Source organism: Alligator sinensis, unplaced genomic scaffold (genome assembly GCF_000455745.1).
Source record: "Alligator sinensis unplaced genomic scaffold, ASM45574v1 scaffold1084_1, whole genome shotgun sequence".
NCBI classification, from domain to species: Eukaryota; Metazoa; Chordata; order Crocodylia; family Alligatoridae; genus Alligator; species Alligator sinensis.
The window spans coordinates 699,143-721,391 of NW_005842677.1; the positions used below are offsets into that span (position 1 = coordinate 699,143).

General features: G+C 42.3%; 1 protein-coding gene across 3 annotated transcripts in view; it reads left to right on the forward strand.

Annotated features, from left to right (window-relative positions):
- Positions 1 to 22,249, forward strand: part of DNAAF5 (dynein axonemal assembly factor 5) — a 54,004-nt gene that overhangs the window by 11,047 nt on the left and 20,708 nt on the right. For all 3 annotated transcript variants that reach the window (XM_025215796.1, XM_025215794.1, XM_025215795.1), the window contains exons 2-6: positions 1,353 to 1,537; positions 1,645 to 1,769; positions 2,634 to 2,749; positions 14,452 to 14,684; positions 19,778 to 19,990. In XM_025215796.1, the coding sequence (XP_025071581.1) occupies positions 1,364 to 1,537; positions 1,645 to 1,769; positions 2,634 to 2,749; positions 14,452 to 14,684; positions 19,778 to 19,990 (861 nt within the window). In that variant the 5' untranslated portion in view covers positions 1,353 to 1,363. The remainder of the gene's footprint in view (positions 1 to 1,352; positions 1,538 to 1,644; positions 1,770 to 2,633; positions 2,750 to 14,451; positions 14,685 to 19,777; positions 19,991 to 22,249) is intronic.

Sequence of the window (22,249 nt, forward strand, 5' to 3'; positions counted from 1 at the left end):
CTCTGCCACCAAATGGGGCCTCATTTGCTGGCCCCACATACTGGATTGGACCCACCAGCCAGACCTGGTATTGTCCATCTGGCCCGCTAAGCAAAAGGGTTGGGCACTACTGATATAATTGATTCCTTCTAAACTCTTCATTTCTTAGGTGTTAAGTCTCCTCTCTCTTTTTTTTAATGGACTTTAATACTTCCCTTAATCAAGCTAGGTTTTTTTCTGCAGTAGTGCTGTCTGTGAGCTGCTCTCACAGGCCTTTTTTTAACCCTAGACAAAAACATTGACTCAGGTGTGGAAATGCTACCTCAGCTGATAGATTTCATAGACATTAGGGCTGGAAGGGACCTCGTAAGGTCATTGGGCCCTGCCCAAAAGGCAGGAAGTCAGCTAAGGTCAAAGGATCTCAGCAACATGAAACATTTGGATGCTTTTAAGTGTCCAGAGTAGGTGCTTGCACCACCTCTGGGAGGAGTCTGTTCCATGCCTTGTGATGTCATACAGTAAAAAAGTTTTTCCTTATGTCCAGCCTAAAATGGTCTTGCAGGAGTTTGTGACCGTTGGACTTTGTCATCCCTTGGGGTGCTCTGGTGGACAGGTATTCTCCCAGATCCTGATGCACGGCTCTTATGTACTTATAGGCTGCTACCAAGTAACCCCTGAGCCTGCTTTTCTCCAGGCTGAAAAGTCCCATAGCTTGCAGCCTCTTTCTTAATAAAGCCTGTTTTCTTGCTCTCTGATCATGCGCGTGGCTCTCCTTTGGACTATTGACTCTCAGTGAAGCACTATCAAGACGCTCAGGAAGAGTAGATTTAGTTTTATGAATCGGCAAGCTGTCCATTTAATTCTAACGACTACGGGGCTAGTGAGACAACGTCTTTTGATTATTTTTGCCTAGTGTGTTGTGTTTATATACCTAATAGGAGATAGCAAACAAAGCACATTCCAATAAAGGGATTTTTTGTTTTGTTTTTTTCCCCTTTTGATCTTAAACTGAATAATATAGCTCTAGGCCTCTCACTTGTTAGTACAGCATCTAGTTTCTTTTTAACTGGAGAAAAATGTTGGGTGTGGGGGTGCATATGGGATGATGCATAATCCTTTTCCAGTCCTAGATCTGCCCATGGAAGAAGATGCCTAGTTCGGAGGATTATGGAGGTCCTAAGGGGGCTAATAGGCCCGAGAGGAGGGTAGCTGACATGCTGCCCTTCCGTCTGAATTCATGGTCCCAATGAAAGCCATATGCTGCATAGACATAGTGGGATAAATGCAGTAGCTATACAGTAAGGGGGAAAATATGCAAGTCTGTGCACATGAGCAAAGGTCAATGGAGCTTCCTCTCTTTCTTCTCTCCACAGAACACTTTCACATGCAGTCAGAGTCGCTGATAAAACCCTTAATGCAAACCATTTCACACCAGCACTTCAGAGTTCGTGTGGCTGTAATTCAGGCCACAGGAGCAGTGATCCAGTTTGGCAATGGGAAGTCTGTGGATGACGTGCTCTCTCACCTAACCCAAAGACTCTTTGATGAAATCCCACAGGTAATGTTCTTTCCTCTTAGGCAGATTTTCCCATTTGTTTTTGTAATTCTTCCCTACGTGTCACAAAGCTGTGACAACACGAGCAGTATGTTGTGTTACCCTTTTAGGTTCGGCATGAAGTTACCACTGTCATTGGAGAATGGCTATTGCACTTGCGAGATAGATATTCTTACTTTCACAAGCTGATTCCTGTGTTACTCGGCAGCTTTACTGATGAGATGCCTGAGAACAGGTCAGTGGAACATAACATGCGTTTTTCCATGCATATTTTATATCCATGGAGGGTGAAATGTGGCCACCGATTGCCCCTGTCGTGTTCCACATGAAGCCAAGCCCTGCTTGTGCCTGCTGACCCAGCCCCAGCTCTGGCCCCGGCCCCGGCCCCGGCCCCGGCCCCAGTCCTAGCCAGTGTGCACAGCTTCCTGGCAGCGCTGATCCCAGGGCAGCTGCCAGGGTACCGTTTGGCTCTCCCTGCCTCCAGTAGCTCCTCCTTCTGCCCCTGCTGCACTGCTTTGGGCAGCAGGTAGGGTGGGGAAACAACAGTGACCATGGAGGCTCATGCCAGCCACCACACAGCCACCCCAGTATCTTCTGAAAGATTTTGTTGCAGCCCTGGACAGCTCACCAAAACTCCATTAAGTGGCCCACCAGCCAAAATAATTTCCCACCCCTGTGCTATATGAAAGTAGCTCTGCTCTTTCAAGTAACTTGTAGGTGTTCAGGAAAAAATCCTCATCTTTTATTTAGTAACCAACTTATCTTTACACATAGCTTTTATGCAACTAAAGAAAAAGTTGAATGTTGCATTCAACTATATGCTGTTATTAAAAGATTAGAATACAAGATGCATTATTTTTGTCAAAATATTTTTCCCCTGGCTTGTTATGATATTTTATAGAATTTAATGTTAATTACATTAAAATAAATGTTTCTTGCTCTCTAGTTTGTATAAGTGTAATTATCAATGGCTATTCAAAGACACTTTTCATGTGATTAGAGGCAGGTGTTTTCCTCTCCAGCAGCCTGTTTTTAAAATTCCTTCACTGTGGGTGTATTTTAGACATAGTGGCTAAACCACTCTGATTTTACACTGTAGGAAATTGGCTCTGAGTTACTGGAAGAGGGTAGGCTCACAGTGGGAGAAGGAAAATGAAGAAGACCTTAAGGATAAACTTGACTTCAGTGTTGCACCATCTCATTATCCTGAAGGAGGTGAGTATTGTAGGAAGCATAGAGAAAATGAAACAGCTGGCTCAGGTTTTTTTTTATAATGATATATGTGTATGTAAAAGGTAGTGGTAGAGAAAGGGAAGAGAAAGAAGTGAAAAATAAACACTTGAAGGCAGACAGTTGTTTGTGTGTGAGGTCTCAGGACCAATCAATATGTATTTGTTTGTTCCAGGTAGGATTTTCAGAAGCGTTCAGTGTTGGACCTTTATTGACCAAAAGGAATGCTTTTGACAATCCCATTTAAATTTATCTATACACTATGTACTGTGTGACTTGAAGATCTAGAGACTGTACAGGAAGGTTTCACAAGCTTACTATGGAATGTCTCTTCTTTTTCCCTGTTATTGTTATCAAAGTGTAATATATCCATCTGAATTAAAATGAAAACAAAAAATGTTACGTGCATTTGGCTAGTATTCCTAGTTTATGCAGATTTTAATAAAGAACCTGAAACGCTTACCTCTTTGTGTAGTGATACAGTTCTCATGATTGTGAATAGATCTGATTTGTTTCTATTCTTTATTTTACTGAATTCTTTCTTTTACTGTAACAGTACATTAAGTGTTCCTACCATTGTAATGCATATCTATATAGCCAGATTTCTGTTTAGTAGCCAGTGTATCTACTAAAAATTAAACTAATAACTCGAGAGAAGGTATGAGAACAGATAGCAATTGGATACAGTATTCAGCTTTCCAGGTTACTCAGAGCATTGACCTCTTCCAGCATTGATTCAATTTCTCTACTGTTGTCCTAGGCCAGGGGTGCTCAATCTCTGGCCCACAAAGCTGTACCATCCAGCCTGCAGAGCTCCTCTTGGCTCCGAAAATTTGATGGCCGGGGAGCAGCGACAGCTTTAATTTCTGCTTCTATGCTGTCAAGTTCCTGTATACCTGTGGGGAGCCTTGTGGGCCAAATAGTGTGGTCCTGCATGCTAGGTCAGACATGTGGGGCTGGGTGTGGATGCCACTTCCATTCTGCCAACCTGCAGGGTCAAAGATTTGAGCGCCACTGTCCTAAGCTACAATACTAAAATGAATCCCTGGATCAAAATCTGTGTCCGTTTTATTTAATATACTTTCTTGAATTTTATTACATGGGCCAGATTTGAGGTCAAGGGGAAGTAGTTTTCTGATTTGGGAATTGGTGTACAGGCAGCCCTCGACTTAAGACTTTTTTGAGTTGTGACAAATGTCGCTTATGACACATAAATTGACACCCCATTTTGAAATTCCAACGTGGGTTTCATTTTTACCACGTTTGATACAGCATGCAGCTGGTAAGTGGCAGAAGGGAGGGCGGGTGGGGCAGATCAATGCCTACTATGGTGAGGAAGGGGCTGGGACACGAGCTGGGGCTGGGACCAGGGCTGGGGCAAGCACTGCCCAGCCGGGACCGGGCAGGTGCAGGACTGAGCTGTGGCACTGCTTGTCTGACAGCTCAACCAGCTGTTCCCGCCGCTGTTCCTGCCATTGGTCTGGGTGGGCATGGGGTGGTATGTGTCCCCGGATCTGCGCGGGGTGAGGCGTGCAGCTCTGGGACTGCACTCTGGGTGGGCTGCAGGGGCTACAGCAAATTTTCGGGTGGCTGCAGCTCCCCCATAACCCCCGCTCTGCCGCCCACCCCTCTCTGATCTGGGGTCACACTGCCCTCCCCACCCTTCCCCCTTCCCATGCCCTCCTGCTGCTCGCCTAGCTGGGACAGGATGGGCATGGGGCAGAGCTGCTGCACTGCCTCTGGACATGCAACGCGCAGCAGCAGAGGCCACCCCCCACCCTCCCCATGCCCCCAGACGAGCCGTGGATTGAAGGGTATTGAGGGGGCATGTGTCCCCAGATGGGGGCAGGGCGGGAGCTATGGGGAGGCTGCAGGCACCTGAAAATTCTCTGTAGCCCCTGCTGCCCGCCTGGAGCGCAACCCGGTGTAGCCCTGACCCCACTCACCCCACCCTGCGCAGATCCAGGGGCACACGCCCTCCCGGACCAGTGGTGGGAACTGCTGGTTGAACCGCCAGGCGAGCAGCACACAATGGTGGAAGCTGCCACCTCCCCCTCCCTGTGCCTGCCCAGCCAGGCCCAATCCCAGCCCTGCCCCAGTCTCTCCCTCACGGGGGGGGCATTGATCTGCCCCCCCCCCACACCTCTTCTCTTCCCTTTCTGCCACTTACTACCTGCACACAGTATCGACCGTTGTAAAGGAACCAATCTCCCAATTGTAACACTGTTCCTATGGTAAAATTGGTTCCAAGTTATGACGTTTCGACTTAAGATGTGGTTTTCAGGAACCAGTTGCATCATTAAGTCCGAGGACTGCCTGTAATATATTTCAATTAAAGTTGACCTAATAATTAGAGATGCATCTAGGCTTGCCCTCCAGCTTGTAGCTAATTCACCCAGGGTAAAGAACTGAAAAAGTATACAAGAAGAGAGGAAAAAATTCACAAAACACCCAACTTGCTGCATTTGAGCATTTCTAGTCTTCGGAGTCTCCAGGAAAGACTGTTCATTTTAACTGAATGTTGTTTAAATTAGCTTCTAGGAAAAAGAATGGGTGGGTCTTGCTCATGGAGAAACTGTCCTTCTCTCTCCCTGGTATCATACCCTTATTATTTATTTATTCATTTGCATTAAATTCTATAAAAAAGAATGCAGAGAAGCGCTAATTCAGTCTGCAGAATTCCCGTTCCTTTTCTGCATTTCTGTCCCATTATATTATCTCCTGGCTTCTTGCCCTCCTTTGCTGCTGTTCAGCTGTAATTGGCTACCTTCATCAGTGTCTTAATCCTAGAATCTTTTTTCCTATTCCCTATATTTACTTTAATGAGAAGTTAAGACCTTTCCCTTCCCTGAGGTGGATTTTGGAGCAGGAGGAGTCTTAGTTGTTGAAAATATTTCAGTTATTTTATTCTGCTTGTACTTTCTATTTGGTCCCTGTGGTGAAAGCATTCATACAATCTCAAAACACAGAGGCAGGATCTAGAAATGGAAATGAGAATATAAAAGTCCATTTTATTATCAAATTTAAAACAAACAATGCCCAAACTTGTATGGAGCCACACACACTTGCAAATTGTGGTTGAGAATTACTTATACTTTCAGAAAATGTGGGACTATGGTCATAACATAAGGCTAATCTCACTCTTGGCACATGCAAGAGCCAGACTGTACAATGGCTGGGACTGCTGGCTAAAATTAATTAATAAATTGAGATAGTTCCATTAGTTTCTAAAATAACAATGTCATTCTAAAAACCAGTTTCACTTCCCATTATTATTTCCTTCTACTAAAGTAATAATTTATTGCGTTTAAAATGAGTAAATATAAAATCCATTCACTTGTTGCAGTTCACCAGATTTTTATGTACTGCTGCTCCAATTCTAGTGAGGGGTATCCAGTTGTAGAAGGGACAACTTAAAAAAAAAAAAAAAAAAAAAAGAAGGTAAAATCAAGACTGCCACACAGCTAATTGCCCATAGTATCAGCCTGTGGGGGAGGTCTTGATTATCTGGTCTGGAGCCAAGCGGTATTGTAGTAGCTTTGATACAGGTGATATCAGTGGAGTCTCAGAATGGGTGATTTTTGACTGAAGGAGACAGAAATTAGAATATGCATAAATAGTTTGGTAGAATATCCGTACTTCATTTCTGGAAGCATAGGCCAGACCAATAGAGTTAACAAGTGGGCCTTGTTGTATGCCGTCAAAAGTGTACTTTGTTGAGCCATCACGGAATATTATTGAGCCTTCATTGTTGGGTAGAGAAAAAAAAAGGACATATGCTTTTAAAAACAATCATTTGTTGACCAATAGGTCAGACCAGTAAGTCTCTCCTTCTAAAATAATTTTGGCTATAAATACAAAAGTCACATTTTATTTCAGACATTTAGTTTTTGCTTCAGTAACTTTAGTATCTGTGAATTACTGGATTGTAAATTTGGAGAGCAAAGTCTGTCCACAGAATTGATAGCAGGCTACAGGCTTTCTAACCCCACGTGGTCTGTAGAGAACATCAGTACATCTCAGCGTTCTATAGGATTACATGAGTTGATTGCTTGCAACAGCAGGAGACTGGACTTTGTGACCCAGGATGTCTCTTCCAGACCCATATTCCTGTATGATTAGATGTGCCTCCACATTCTTGCATCTCTGAGATAAACTTCAGATTCTTTGGGTGGCAGACTTTCCTGTAACCTTGGAAGTCATATTCATCAGGCTGGGTCAAAGTCTGCTCTATTACTACAAATAAATGTAGGTGATGAGAAATATAGTAGGACTAGATGTTGATACCCTTACTCACCTCATTCTGAAGGTAGTCCTATTGACTTTTCTGGGACTTTACATATGTACATGTAGTGCCGGGGAAGCTATTGTAATTTGGCCCAAAATAAATGAAGAAGATGGTGTGGAATGTATTGCTATAAGCCCATCACTTTCGTGTGTTGGTTTGTATCCAATTATTTAAACCATTTTTTTCCACTAATGCCAAGTGCATTGTAGAGAAAAGTGAATAAAAAACTCCACATTGAAGAATACATGAAATAATGATTTTGCAATCTCACTACTCAGCAGTGAGCTACACATTAGGCAGAGGCTGTATAGTAAGCAGCAGAAGGGGAGCTAGGGAGACACTGAAATGTGCTGGGTCACATGCTACCTCCCAGGCTGGTGCAAGCATACCAGTAAGCTCTTTAGAAAAGCAGAGTTCATTGCCACACACTGCTGCACTACTTCCTATTTGGGAGGTGATGCCCACGAAGCAAAGTTGTTCTGGCTCAGTACAGTGCTTCCTAAAAGTGCTTCCTAGCACTGTACTGGGGTGGTATAGGCATGCTCTTTGGATCTTTCCTGAGCAGTGAGCTCAAGACTCAGCTTAGATGACTTTCAGACATTTCATGGAAGAAGGGCTTTGCTTTTAAAATTATATAAAACTTCAAGTAGATACTCTGGGTAGAGTCTGTCGCAGTATGTGGAGTAAAGGGAAGCACTCAGAGTTGATATAGTATAGTGTAGCAGAGCGCTATAACACTGTATTGTTTACAGAGGGCTTTTAAAGCTTGGTTCCTGTCTTAGGTTCATAAAGTGAATGTTTAAAAACATGCATATGGGTGTTGGCAAGACAGAGGATTAAAATAGGTCACTTCTTTATTTCTGTCCTTATATTTAACTGAACAAAAAGCTCTTGTGGTGGGAAAGAACAAGTTCACGCTTGACTGGTCCCCACCTGACAATCACATCACAGAATCCCCAGCAGCAAAATCCTTTCTGTGACAGTGGGTTCCGGAGTCCTTTCTCCTTTGAAATGATATTTTTGTTAAAATTGTTTTACTTGGTAATGCTCGAATGAGAGGGGAAGCACTTCATAATGGTGACTGATTTGACGGAACTGTTTAGCTTTGAAGACAGTTAAGTTGATCTGTTATTCTTTTTATTTTTTCCCCCTCCTGATATAAGTTCTAATATTTGCTTAGGGGCATGTAACTGGTAAAGAATGCTTTTGCTTCCATGGGATGGAAGAGCCATTTGTCATGAGTTAATCTTATTAATAGATGTTCAGCCTCATGAATTTTATATAATTGCCTATCCTTCATTGTTTGCCTTTGCCAAGACAGTGATAATTGTTTTATGTTTTGGTTTTGTTTGTTTGGGGGGGGGGAGGGGTTTAAATAAATGCTCTCTGCAATGAAGATCAGGGGAGATATTTAGCTGTCTTCAAGAATGCTGTGGCTGGTATTCCGAACATAAAAGACCACTTTAAAGCAGCCCTGGGAATTGTAAAGTAGTGCTATAGTTTATCTGTATTCAAAGGGAACAGAAGGATGGGAAGCGGGAGTCAGCTGTATATTCACTAATCTTAAAAACAGAACTGGAGAACAACACGAACTGCTTCCCACCTGCTACACTAACTTTTCAACCTGGTAGTACATTACTCTGGTATCATAGCCTTTATAATTTATTCGTTCATTTGCATTACAGTAGTGGCTGGGGCCCTAACTGAGCTCTGAGCCCCATTGTGTTAGGAACTTCCTCACTTTGCATTTATAAAGCTTCTTTCTCAAAAAGATTATAATGTTAAGAGAGAAGATGGACAAAGACTGGTTGAAAAGCTGTATTGTTGTTCCCATTCTACAAAGGGGGAGCTGAGATGCAGAGCTTAAATGATCTAAGAAGTCTCTGTTGAAGATCACCTTTCCTTACAAATCTGAAAAAGGGACCTACCACAAGCATGAAAGATGTTGTATATAGTTCTGAAAGGTTGCTTCTCTTTTGCAGTAAAAACAAATGCTTTCTCTGTCAGTCTTGTCCTTGAGTTTCCATTCTGAGGCTACATTGTGCATTGCAACACCATATGTCATCATCAGCACCCCATTATCCTCCATTACAACTATTCTGCTACCCTCCTTCCATATACTCAGAAGTCAGAAAGGAAACCATAGTCATGACAGCACATCCTCTCTAATGGGGAAAAAGAAGACACGCTGGTACCTCTTGTCTCTTTTTTTGAAGAGTCTGTATGCAGGTCTTCTCTTGCGTGTTTTCGTTTAACAACAGTTGCATTTTGCATGGGCTTTGACTCTTGGAAATTGCTGTACATTACCTAGAAAATGTTCCAGTGAAAACATCTTCCATGGCTGAAATGAGTTCCTAGAGTTCTGTATTTTTTTCTCCTCTGCCTTCCTTTTAACATTGGGTTCCTTTCCCTGAGAACTTAAATATAGGTAAAAGTGAAGTGGCTACATTTTTTTTTTTTTTAACTTCAAAAGCATTAAAAGCATAGTGGTTCATCTCGTTAGTTAGTCTCAGGAAGATGCCCATGCAGGAGGCCCCTTTACACTACTCCATTCCTTTGATACCCTAGCAGCTTTCTCTTGAGGAATGTGTGGATTTCCTAAGAAATGTTCCTATTCTAAAAAAACAAGTGAGGTGATAATCACGGGTGTTCTGCTCAGTGCAAACCCTCCAATACCACCAAATTTGCACCAAGGAGCACACCTGTGATTATCATCTCACAAATCTCAAAAGGGCTTTCACTCAACAACGACAGTCATCCAGAGAGAAAGATAGATCACACTTTTGAAAGAGCCAGCCAGCTAGTACCTGAAGAACTGCTGCAGTACAGAAAGAAAACCCCCATAAATCGCACACTACTAGTTATGACAGTCTTCCCTGGAACCTTTATGGAAAATCCTCAAACAATTGCAACCTATACTAGAAGAAGACCCAGTTATTAAAGAGATCTTCCAGGAACTATGCATCCTAGTCTTTAAACAAGCACCAAACCTCGCCAACCTCATCACCAGAAGCAAACTTCCTGTGGCCCAAAATGCACCAAATGGATCCAGGCCATGCCATGACAAGAAATGTAAAACCTGCTAACATATTTCCATCACCCCCACAAAATAACTGCACCCCACAACAGAATCATCAACATTCCTGGGTCTTACACCTGCACCTCCAGAAATGCCCTGATGGAAAATATGTAGGAGAAACCAAGCTACAACTGCATACCAGAAAGATTTTCAGTGTGCATGGAATCAGAGATGAGAATACCCAGTTACCTGTGGGGGCACATTTCTCACAAGACAACCACTCTCTCTCCAATCTCTCAGCTCTAATCCTCAAAGGGAATTTACAAAACATCTTTCGCAGACCAGCCTACAAACTTCACTTCATCAACCTAAAGGATACAAAAAATCATGGACTAAAAAATCATGTGCCATAAATCGTTGCATTTACGGCACATTATAACCTGCCAAACATCTGATGCCCCAGGTAACTTTTCTACTATTTACTAGCTATATCTTATCACCAGATCTGCATTCCCCTTCCCCCCCGCCACTTGTTTCCCACCCACTGACTGCATCAATTTGTGTTTTTACTGACTGGCATTCTCACATACTGGCCTCTGGCTTCTATTCTATTCCATCCAGGAAGAACACAGAACAACTGCTGGTGCTTCCTCAGCCTGAAGAAGGGTGTTTGTACCCAAAAGTTTGCAAAGAATTTTTCCAGCTATTTTAGTTGGTCAGATTTACCCCAAGAACCTTGTCTGCTTATGTTCTTAGACCAACACGACTACAGCCTATATCTTTATTCTAGGAAGTACTTTTGGAGACCTCACAGAAGAACCACACCAGACTCTTGAATCAAATCACATTTTCCCAGATGATAAAGATTTCATTTCTTATGATGTTACTTTAGAGGTCCTACACCAGTTTCAGTATCTTTCCAAGTGCTGTCTGTGCTAGAACAAAGATGTTTTGCCATGCAGATATGAGGATAAATGAAGATCTATGTTCACACACGAGTACTAAGAACAGATCACTGTTCAATACTGAAATCATCTTCTTAGAAGCATAGGACCAGAAAGGATTCCCCAAGGCCACCAAGCCCAATCCCTTCCATTTGCTGACAACAGTTTACCCAAGGAGTCCCCAAAGTCACCACTTTGGGGAAAGGCACAAAACTAGAAACATTAGGAATGACCCACATGTGCCATTGATAAAAGCAGGAGAGAGAAGGGTACTGTCAATCACTTACTAGAAAAATTGGTTAATCTACTTTCAGAGGATCCTTAATGCTGTCTCTTGCACCTTCCCTGGTTTCCTCTTCTGTAGCGTACCCACCTAGACAATGTTCAGAAGAGATGCTGATGGTGGCCTCTTCTATAAAAAACAAACATGTATATTTGGAGATATGTCTCATAGTTAGGGGTCTAAAATCTTTGGGGGACTAACCAACTTTTGTGGGTTGATTACAGCCTAACGTTTTCTTTCCATGGTCATTATTCAGTGGCCCTGCCCCTGATTTGAAGAGGCTCCTGGGGGAAGGAGGGACAAGAGGGTGGCTGCCATATTGTCTGCTGCCTTTCATGCTGCCCCACCAGCTGACACCATCTCCTGGCAGCAAGGACTGTTGGCTCCCACTGCAGAGCCAGCATTTTATTTTTATTAAATTTTTTTTAGGATAATCCTGGATTTTGCAGTTTCCACGAAAACCACAAAACTGAGAATTAAGTAACTCCCTACTCAGTAATAGTCCCATGAGCAAAATTGCAGTGGAAACCCCAGTGCTTAGCAGTTTTGGTCCTTGTACCATGAAAATGAAAATATATTAAAGGAAGGAGCCTCAGTCCAGTATAGTATTTTATAAATCATTTACATTTTTTTAATAATTATATGCATCATATTGCCATGCTTACTTCTAATGGAATTTTTTATGGGTAGGAGAGAGAACCACTTCATCAGCCAGTCACTGTTATGAATTCATAGGAGGTAACATGCTTCACAAGGCTGGGCAAGACCATAACTGTGCCCAGGTGAATTGCCTTTTCGTGGATCTTGACTGCTAATGCTCTACCATTAAGTCTTCAGTGCAGTTAACTACATATAATTGCTGAATGGTCTAAGGAAATGAACTGGTAATGTTGTACTGGGGTCCTAAGTAAATTATTTTAAGATACAACTTCCCGATACTTATTTTTACTGTCAGATTGCACCTGATAGTAACAGTTGTACAGGATGAAAAAGAGAAAAGGTTGATCATCCACTGGGTCTTATGCATATAACGATGTCCTTCGATTACTGTGAAGAATGAACGCGTCTCATCACATCACATCTTCTGTATTTGTCTGTATGTGAATAGCTATTGTGCACTCTTTTCTTTATACCTTACTTTTTAAAAATTGTGGTGATGTATTTTTGACACTTGCCTCTCTTTATTCCCTCTTCAAATAATTTTTTTTAAGTTCCAGTATATTGAATGATTCATTATAAATCTATATTTCAACATCCAGAAATTCCTCCTTTTTTGTTGTGAGCTATTGTACACTTTGCTTAGCAGTCCTTTTCTACTTGGGAGCTAATGAACCTGACACCTCAGCACCCTGGTGCTTTGATCTCATGATGACAGATATTGCAGGTCAGAGGAAAAGTGGAGGCTGCTCTAGTACTCTGTGCTTTTCTAACAATTGAATGGCTTTCCATTGAGCAATAGCAATCATTGCCTTAGGACACAGGTGTAGACAGTTATAGCAAGGAGGGGAAGTATTTGACAGCAGGTAGCTACAGGAATAACATGTCTGCATTTGAACATCTGAAATGAAGGAACTGTTGAAAAAGAATGGTGAGAATTCTTAACAAATATTCTGCCTCAGGTCAAATAGGATGCCACTCCGTACTTGTCTTCTCAAGCTGATTTCTCTGTTTGACCTTTTGCTATTCGTTGTCAATTTTCATAATCCCGAGTGCTCTCTTCCATAGATAAAAGAGGCAGTAATGAGTGTCTTAATGTTTTAAAGATTTTCACTTTAGGAAGATACCTCATAGGCATTTATTCTTTGAATGTTGTTTAGTTTAAGCTGCTTTTTTATTTGTAGCCATTCAGGCAGATAAGGGAAAATATCCTGAGATAATTAAAGAATTTGCTTTCTGGGAGTTTGCAGGAAAGAATAATATATCAGCAGGTAAGGAATAAGTAGGCATGTTGCCCAGCTCCTTCTCTGCAGTGGCACTTCGGCATAAATAATTTTTGTTTTTAACACCTGTATAGAAACATCATAAATGGTGTTGTTGTAAACATTTTGATTTATGGCAGATGACTTTTCCCTCTCTCACATGATGTAAATATATACAGATTTAATAATATAATGTCATGCTTCTTCCAAAAAGTGCAAAAAAACATGCTGCCAAAGAAGTTTACGCTTGAATGTATTGCCATAGTCCAGACTGTAAGGTTCTGGGTTAGCTGTGCGGGGACCAAATCCCTTTACTTACCTACTGTCTGACACTGAACAAGTTGCTTCTTTGGCCGTAAGGTTCCCCCTCATTCCTGTAAAATAGGGATAATGATATTTTACACCCTCTTTTGAAAAGGGTTTGAATGAAAGATTGGTATTTTGGTGCACATTAACGCACAAACCAACCCAGCGTTTTTTTTCCGCGGGTGTTTTGTTTTTTTCCATATTTTTCTCTGTAAACACGAGTGACACACATTCCTTGTATCTCCCAGTTCTGTTGGGATCACAAGGAGTCAAATATTTCTTGTCCTCGCTTGTTTTTCAAGGTGTTCAAGTATTTTTTTACAATGCTGTCAATTTTTCAAAAGTATGTCAGCTTCCTATTCCAGGACCTTTTTTTCTGGCTTCTACATCTAGCGTTTTGAGTTGTTATTCTTGGCTGTTAACCTGTCTTTGCAATTTTTAGAATTTTCTTGATCCAATTTTAGTCTTTTCCTTTAGTGGACATGAAAGACATTTGGTTCTTTGGTTGCACTTGTCTCTAATGCTATTTCAAAACCATATTGCTGCTCACTGTCTCAAATTATGCTTGAGCGAGGAAACCACAAAGCTTGTAGTCAGAAGTCTAGCTTGTCTTGTTTTTCTTCTTTGTTTTATTTTGTTTTGATTTAAAAAATGGGATTTCTGCTTCTCTGTTATAATAACAGCAACAGGAAAGTGGTTATTGTTTTGATTTGCTTTTATTATTGTATACTTTGAGCTTGACAGCTCTCATTTTGGGTAATTATTTTCTTAACTTCTCTTGTAAAAGCATGTACACTCAATTGAAGTTTTCCAAGCATACATAAATACATTTGCAAATAACTGCGTTGAGCTCTGTGAAACGTATATTAAAGTCAGTTTCTCATTGCAGCAGAACAGATGCTGAAATTTCCTTCTGTTTTTTCCCTAGTGGTTCGTCCAGAATTGGGATGTCGAGAGCTTGTTACCAGAAACCTCTCCAAAATTCTTCCTGGACTCTGTCATGATATGACAGACTGGGTTGAAGGCACAAGAATAAAATCATCTCAGCTTCTGTATATATTATTGCTTCATGCAGAGGATCACATTACACAGCACATGGAGCTATTACTTAGAACTTTGTACCGCGTGTGTTCAGATGAAGAAAGCAATGTGGTTAGAAATGTAAGTTTGCCTGTTTAAATATCTGTAATACTCTAGAGAGAGATCCCATGTTGAATAGTCTTGAATATGTTTTATGATAGGATCCTTGGCTTCAATTCCCTCCGAAGTCCAAGGGGATACTCAGAATTGTGTCTTAGTTATAAAACAGCAATTTGCATCATACATAAGGAAAAACCCAGCCCACAGTTTCTTTTCCTTCTCATTTCATAGATTTCATGGACATTAGGGCTGGAAGGGACCTTGGAAGATCATCAAGTCCAGCCCCCTACCCAAGGGGCAGGAAGTCAGCTGGGGTCATAGGATCCCAGCAAGATAAGCATCCAAATTTCTCCTGAAGGTGTTCAATGTAGGCGCTTGAACCACCTCCAATGGCAGGCAGGCTATTCCAGACCTTGGGGGTTCGGACAGTAAAGAAATTCTTCCTTATGTCCAGGCTGACACGGTCTTACAGTAGTTTATAACTGTTCGGCCTCGTCATTCCTTGGGGTGCTCTAGTGAACAAACGTTCTCCCAGAAACTGGTGGTCACCCCTGATAAACTTATAGGTGGCCATCAGATCACCCCTGAGCCTGTGCTTTTCCAGGCCAAAGAGCCCCATAGCTCTCAGCTCTCAGATAGGCACCACATCGGCCTTCTTCCAGTCTTCAAGCACTACACCAGAGCTCCAGGAGTTCTCAGAGATCCATGCCAGAGGCTGGGCTATGATGCTTGCCAGCTCCTTGAGTACCCTGGGGTGTAGATTGTCAGGGCCAGCTGACTTGAAGGTATCCAGCCTCTCAAGGTGTTCCTTCATGAGGTCAGCATTGATGGAGGGCAGGGGATCTCCCTCACCCCGACCTCCCGTTCACATAGTGGGCATGGGCGTCTTATAGGACTGATGAAAGACCGACACAAAGTACCCATTTAATAGGTTGCCTTTTTCCTGGGCGTCAGTTGTCAGGTGTCCCATCTGGATTAGCAGGAGTTCAGTGTTGCCCTTGCTTTTCCTCCGGCTCCCCACATATCTGAAAAAGGACTTTTTATTGTCCTTGATACTCGAAGCTAGTTGGAGTTCAGTTGCAGCCTTGGTTTTTCTGGTTTGCTCCCTGCAGGACCGGACCAGTACAGAATATTCCTCCTTGGATTTGAATCCCGTCCTCCATCCTTTGTAGGCCTTTCTTTTTAACCTCAGGAGGTCTGCTAGATCCCTGGAGAGCCAGGGGGGCTGCTGTGCCCTCTTGCTGCCTTTCCTCCTAGATGGAATAGCCTTAGCTTGTGCACTGAGGATCACTCCCTTGAGGAGCAACCACTCTTCCTGAACTCCCCTCCCCCTGGGGTCGTGGTCCCTTAGGGCCTCACTGACAAGCCTCCTGAGCTTGTCAAAGTCGGCTTTCCTGAAATCAAGGACTTCAGTGTTGCTGACTGATTTGCCAGCTTTACGGCGGATGGTGAAGGTGATCAGCTCATGGTCGCTGTCACCCAGCTTCCCATCGATCACTAGGTCACTGATTAGGTCATCCCCAGTGGCCAGTACCAGGTCAAGCAGCGCTTTACCTCTCGTTGGCCTGTAGACTTCTTGAGTCAGGTAGAGGTCATCCAAGTACGATAGGAAGCTTTGCAACCGCTCGGATTTTGCCGAGTAATCCTCCCATGAGATGTCTGGGTAGTTGAAGTCCCCCATGAGAACCATGGTCCTGGAGCATGCGGCCTCAGCCAGTTCCCAGGCAAACTCCTGGTCAAGCTCATGACTTTGGGTGGGAGGTCTGTAGTAAACTCCCACCATTGTGTCCCCTGCACCATGTTCCCCACAGATTTTAACCTAGAGGGTCTCCAGTCGTTCACCCTGGTCGCCAATATCAGCTTGCAGGGACGTGTAGCTTTCCTTAACATAGAGAGCTACACCCCCAACCCTTTTATCTTCTCAATCTGTCCTGTACCGGGTATAGCCATCTATACCCGTGGTCCAGTCATGGGTGGAGTCCCACCAGGTCCCCATTATCCCTATGACGTTGTAATTATTTGTGTTAAGCAGGAGGACAAGTTTCTCCTGTTTATTTCTTTTAAGGCAACTCAAAATCATGAGTTTCCCTTTCCCCAAAGAATAATAATAATCAAAATCTCTACAAGTTTACAGAACTTTAAAATTCATTCCTTTTACAATGCGTTTCAGAGAGAACTATACAGAGATGCTGCTTGTTGTTCTGTTTTCTGAACTCGGTGGACATTTTTCCTGAGTAAAGACCATGGGAACAAACCCGGTAGTTTTTAAATACTCTTCTGGCCAGTACTAAATATCTGTAGACATTATGTAGACGTATTTTAGTATGACTGGTGTGAAAACCAATGATGTAATTGTTCAAGTATTTTTAACCTCATATGCCAACCAAATGAAGCATTAACAGCCTCCTAAAAATCATAGGCAGCAGATTAAGATGTAAATGCCTTGGGGCAACAAATTCCATTTGAAAATATGTGCGGTTCATGCCCTTTCTAGTTAATTTCACTACATATTCCAACCATAATATTGAGGTATGTTTATTCCACGTAATATCCATAATCATTGTTTAGAACATCAGTTTTACTAGTAAAATGCTTTGTTTCTGTAAGTTTTCATAGTGTTTGCAGAAGGATATTAGGTAGATTTATTTAAACCAATCCTTTAAAATGCATGTTTTTTACTGATAGCTGGCAACAGAAAAAGTGCTAATAAATGATTAGATGGTCATGGCTGTATTTACAAGGTAATTAAACCAAATTTATCAAAGGATACATAGGCCAGATTTCTTTTTATCACGTTAAGAAGTAAATCTCATACCTGTTAACATCTTCATATTGTCAGGGGGAGTATGTGGATAAATAGCTGTTTAAAAAAAAAAAAAAAAAGATTTCCAATTGTTATTACTCTGGAAAAGTGGTTCAGTGGATTTCACTTAGACTGAATGCGGATGTTATGACTCAAGCTTCTGTATGGATTGGTACCATCACTTACACTATACATAGATTCTGGATTCCATGTGTGATATGACTTCTTTGCACCCCCTCCTCTCTGATTCTTATTCTTGGTTCTCCCCCAAGTTCTTACTACCTGCATCCTCCTCCTAGATTCCAGATCTGGTCTCTCTCCAGTCCCCCCCCAATTCTAGTCCAAACATCTAGTTTGCAGCCACACTACCTCGTGCTGAGATTGCTGAGCTAGTGAGCAGAGTCACAATCTCATCTCTCTGCCTTTACAGTACCAATGCCTTGCATATTAGGGGAAACCAAGCATTTGGAGGTGTTATTTTTCAGGTTCCTGACCCATTGTAGTTACTTAAGAATCCATATGTGCAGAAGAATTAGCTGAAATGGTAGGGAACCTGCTGAGCATGCAAAAGATAGAAGGATTGACGCCTATATACCTTTTTGGAGAAAGGTAGATAAAGAGGGGACATGGTTGCAGTTTTCAAATATATGGAAGGTTGACATGAAGAAGATGGAGAACCATTGTTTTCGCAGGGAGCAGAACACAAGGCAGAGTGTTTAAACTGTGGTAAGCTGATTTAGGCAAAGATTCCTGACTGTAAGAGAAGTAGAACAAGCCACCTAGGGGAAGTTTTCAAGAAGCTGGATAGGCACTGTTTGGGATGTTTTAAGACTAGTGATTCCTGCAGTGGTTCAGGGGGTTGGACTAGAAAGAACTTGGAGGTCCCTTCCAAGCCTCTGACCTATGGAAAAGTAAGGAGGAATAGCTCAGGTGTCCTAGTCTGATTTTTTACCCTGAGTTTGCTTCCATGAATATAGTTTCACAGTTAAGGATGTTGGATAGCCATCTAGCTTTTGTTTCCTCTTATTAATATATTTGTCTCTTTTTGGGTCCTCCCAGATTTTTCCGTAAATCCTTTTTAGGAGCAGATCTCTGGATTTCATCTGATTCTACCTTCTGTCTATATTTAACACACAGTCAGTTACATTGGAGAAATATATATCTCCTTCATGACATGGTCTCCACAGAAAATGGACTGTGGTATCTTCTGTCCTGCTATGTGGTAACAGCACTGGTTTTTCCAAGCAGTGGGTCATTGTGGGAGCGTATCTATTGCTCTAGAACTGTATAAAGGCCTCAACTCTCAGTTCTCCCATGACTTTTTCCCCCTGCTATATGGAGTGGCTATCAAGCTTCATTCTCTCCTTAGAGATTTGTCATCCTAACTTTTTGTTCAATAGTGTTTACATTTTTTCCCTTCCTTCTTGTATTTGGACTCTGCTAGATTTCCTTCTCCTTGCCAGGATCAGGACTGTGGAGATACTACCAAATGGAGGGATGGGTAGGATGCAGTTTTCCCAGTATGCAAGAGACAATTCAATAACTGACAGTCTTTGAATTCTATGCACCTGACTGAAACATCTGGCCACTATCATGGAGAACAGTGAGCTAGATGTATCTCTGGTCTTGATGGTGTTTCCTGAGGACACATGACAGGCCACAAAAACTACAAGCAGGCCATACAGGGTTGCTAAACACATGAGTATCCTGTACAATGCATAGCAGTTGGCAGCCATGATGGCTCCAGGAATCAGAGACTGAAAGCAGCAGGCTCTGCTTCCATGGCAATGCACAGTGTTGTCACCAGGCTCCCACCTACACTCTACTTCTCAGCATGCCAGAGAGTAATACCAGGCTGTTTCTCCAAAACACAGTCTGGAGAAGAGCAAGTACAACAAAAATGGATTATTTCTTATATATATGGAAAAAGATGCGGGGGGTGGCTGAAAGCCTGTTTCAAAACTGCGGCGGGAGGAACCTGAACCAGTACATCTGAGACATCTGGTCACACTAAGCTGGTGACTGTTGCATAAAAAGTTACGTACTTCTTTTCAGTGCATGGCAACTTTCTCATGGACATTTCAGTCTGATGTTAAGAGGAGTGCTTGCATGCCTCATTATGAGCTTTGTGAACACGTCAAGAATTTTTTTTCATGCATATAATGATTCCTGAGTAAGCGGAAAAGGCCTACAAGGCAATTGCTGAAGCATCTGAAAAACAGCTGGAATCATAAAAAGGAGGGCCGTAATGCATTGAATGGTCTCTGTGTTTTCTAAATAATCCTCAAATTGTACTTATTCCCTTTTACAGTGTGTGAAAGCAGCGAAGTTGATTGGAACATTTGTCAGTCCAAAGGTGTCCTTGACATTAATCCTGTCAGCTCTCAAGAAGACACCCATGTCTTCTCACCTTATGATCCTAGCTTCAGTGATTCGAGGCAGCACAAGACAAGTTCTAGAGCCTCATTTAGCTGATCTTGCCAATACACTCTCACAAACTGAAATCAGTCAGCGATCTGAAGAGGTAAGAAATGAAGAATTCAAAACAGGACATAAGCTACTCCAGAATAAAGTGACATGCCCCCTTAGAAATACTGCTCAAAACAATAGTAACTTTACTGCACTGGGTAGTTCAAACTCAAATGGTTTATTTATGCTTTTGTTAATTGTTATAACATTGGAATACTAATGTTCTGATTAACATCAAAACTTCAAGTTTTCCCTGTTAGGACTAATTTCTGCCCTTTGATCCATGCATTTAGTTGCATGGAATGTGCTTGTATTTATGCAAAGGCAGGATTTAGTCTTTGTTTTGAGAATGCCTTTTGTACAGAATCCATACAACTGTATGTACTTTGACCTTTCCCAACCCTGCAGTCGGTTAAAATGACTGTCCCCCCCCACTTTTCTTGGAGACCAGTAATTGGCAAGTTATGTTTCAAGTGGAGAAGGTGTTCCCTTTTTATGGTTTTTTTTTAATATTATTATTTCGTTTTTTAAAAGTAAATGATTGGGTATTTTTTCATAAGAATTTAAGAAGCCCTCTTTGCAAAGCTTTAGGATGTATGGTGCTTAGGTTTGGTTTGTGCTTCTTTTATCTTAAGAATCCAGGAAGAAAACACTTCCGAAGTCCTTAAATTGCTTGTAAGTGCCCACATAACTAGTGGTCACTACACCGGCTGTCCATAAAATCAACCTGAAAATCACTTTTACTGTAGCAGTTCGAGGTGGCTTGTATGCCTTTAAAGGAAATGATGTACAAAACCGTATTAATGTCAAGATATTCTATATTTTTTCTTGGTATTTTCTTGGTGAGATCCCTCAGCCTCTCCTCGTATGGCTTGCCATGCTAGTCCCTAATCTATTACATACGGAAGAACTAACAGAAGCAAAGATGTGATTGTTCACTTGCTGAAGGAACCGTGTTGTTAAGACCTCTCAGCTTTCAGAACTTTACAGCGATGTGAAGAGCTAATAATTGAAACTTGGGAAATCTATCTTTTTATCCCTTTCCTCTGTTTTAGGATCTGGATGGTGTTTTGTTTTGTGTGTAGAAGAAAAGCTCACCTGTCTACCGAGTTTTCCCTTAATTAAAAATCTACCCCTGCTGTTACAAGCAGGAGTTTGAAACGTTAGCTCTCTGACTGAAAGCAATCATTTGGAGATGTGCTATTGCCTGACATCTTCTCTCCAAAACACTCTTTTGAGCCCCTCATCAGATTCTGACCTCCCTTTTAAGAAGGTTGTTCCTGTGTGTAGACTGAATCAACTATTAGAGGGGGTTGTGTAATTCTCTTTTAGAGCCAAAGAAACATATACATTTGAAGGTTTTTTATATAGTTCTAGCTAGAATGTGCTTCAGAGAGGCATAGAAATCCATTATGCATAGGGACTTGCATCAGTGCAGGCACCACCACCTCCAGGCTCTTCAGAGAATGCTTCTATGGGAACAGATCTGCAAAATTGCCATGTGGTCTTTTAAAAATCAATGCTGTCTGGCCTTGCATAGATGCATGCTTATTAGGACCGTGCAAAGTTTCACCAGTTGTTTCGATTCAACACTGTTTCGACTCATTTTGAACTCAAAACAGTGAGATCGAATCGAAATGAAGGGCTTCGGAACAGCCTTGAAATAAAATGAGGCTAGTAAAAACGTTTTGAAACATTTCGAGTTTTGAAGCCAGCAGCAAGAGACAGAGGAGAATTAGGGCTGTGCTCCCAGCACGAGCTGGGAGCACAGCCCTGGCTCTCCGTCTCCTGCTGCCGGAAGCTGTTAACAATGCCAGGGAAGGGAACTGAGCCTGGGCTCAGTTCCCCTCCCCAGTGCTGCAGTCTGGCAGGCATGGAGAGTCATCCCAGCTGGGCTCATTACCACCCCCCCCCGGATCACAGCATGCAGGGGGTGGGAACGAGCCCAGCTGGGATGACTCTCCATCCCCATGCTCGATTGCAGCACGGGGGTTGGGAGAGAGCCCAGCTGGGATGACTCTCCGCTTCCCCTCATCCCGATCTAGCACTGGGGATGGGGAATCAACTCAGCTGGGTTGACTTCCCATCCCCAGCGAAATGTTGAAACGGCATCAAAACAGCCTTTCAGTTTTGATGGATCAGAATGGAACAGCTGTTTCGAATCGAAATTTAAATTCAAAACGGAATGCTGTTCCTTCGAACCGTTGAAACTGAAGGCGAAATGGAACGGTGCCATTTCACACAGCCATAATGCTAATCTGTAGAGAAGTCTTTAACCGAGTTCCATGGTCTTAGTTCTTGAGACTTTATCCTG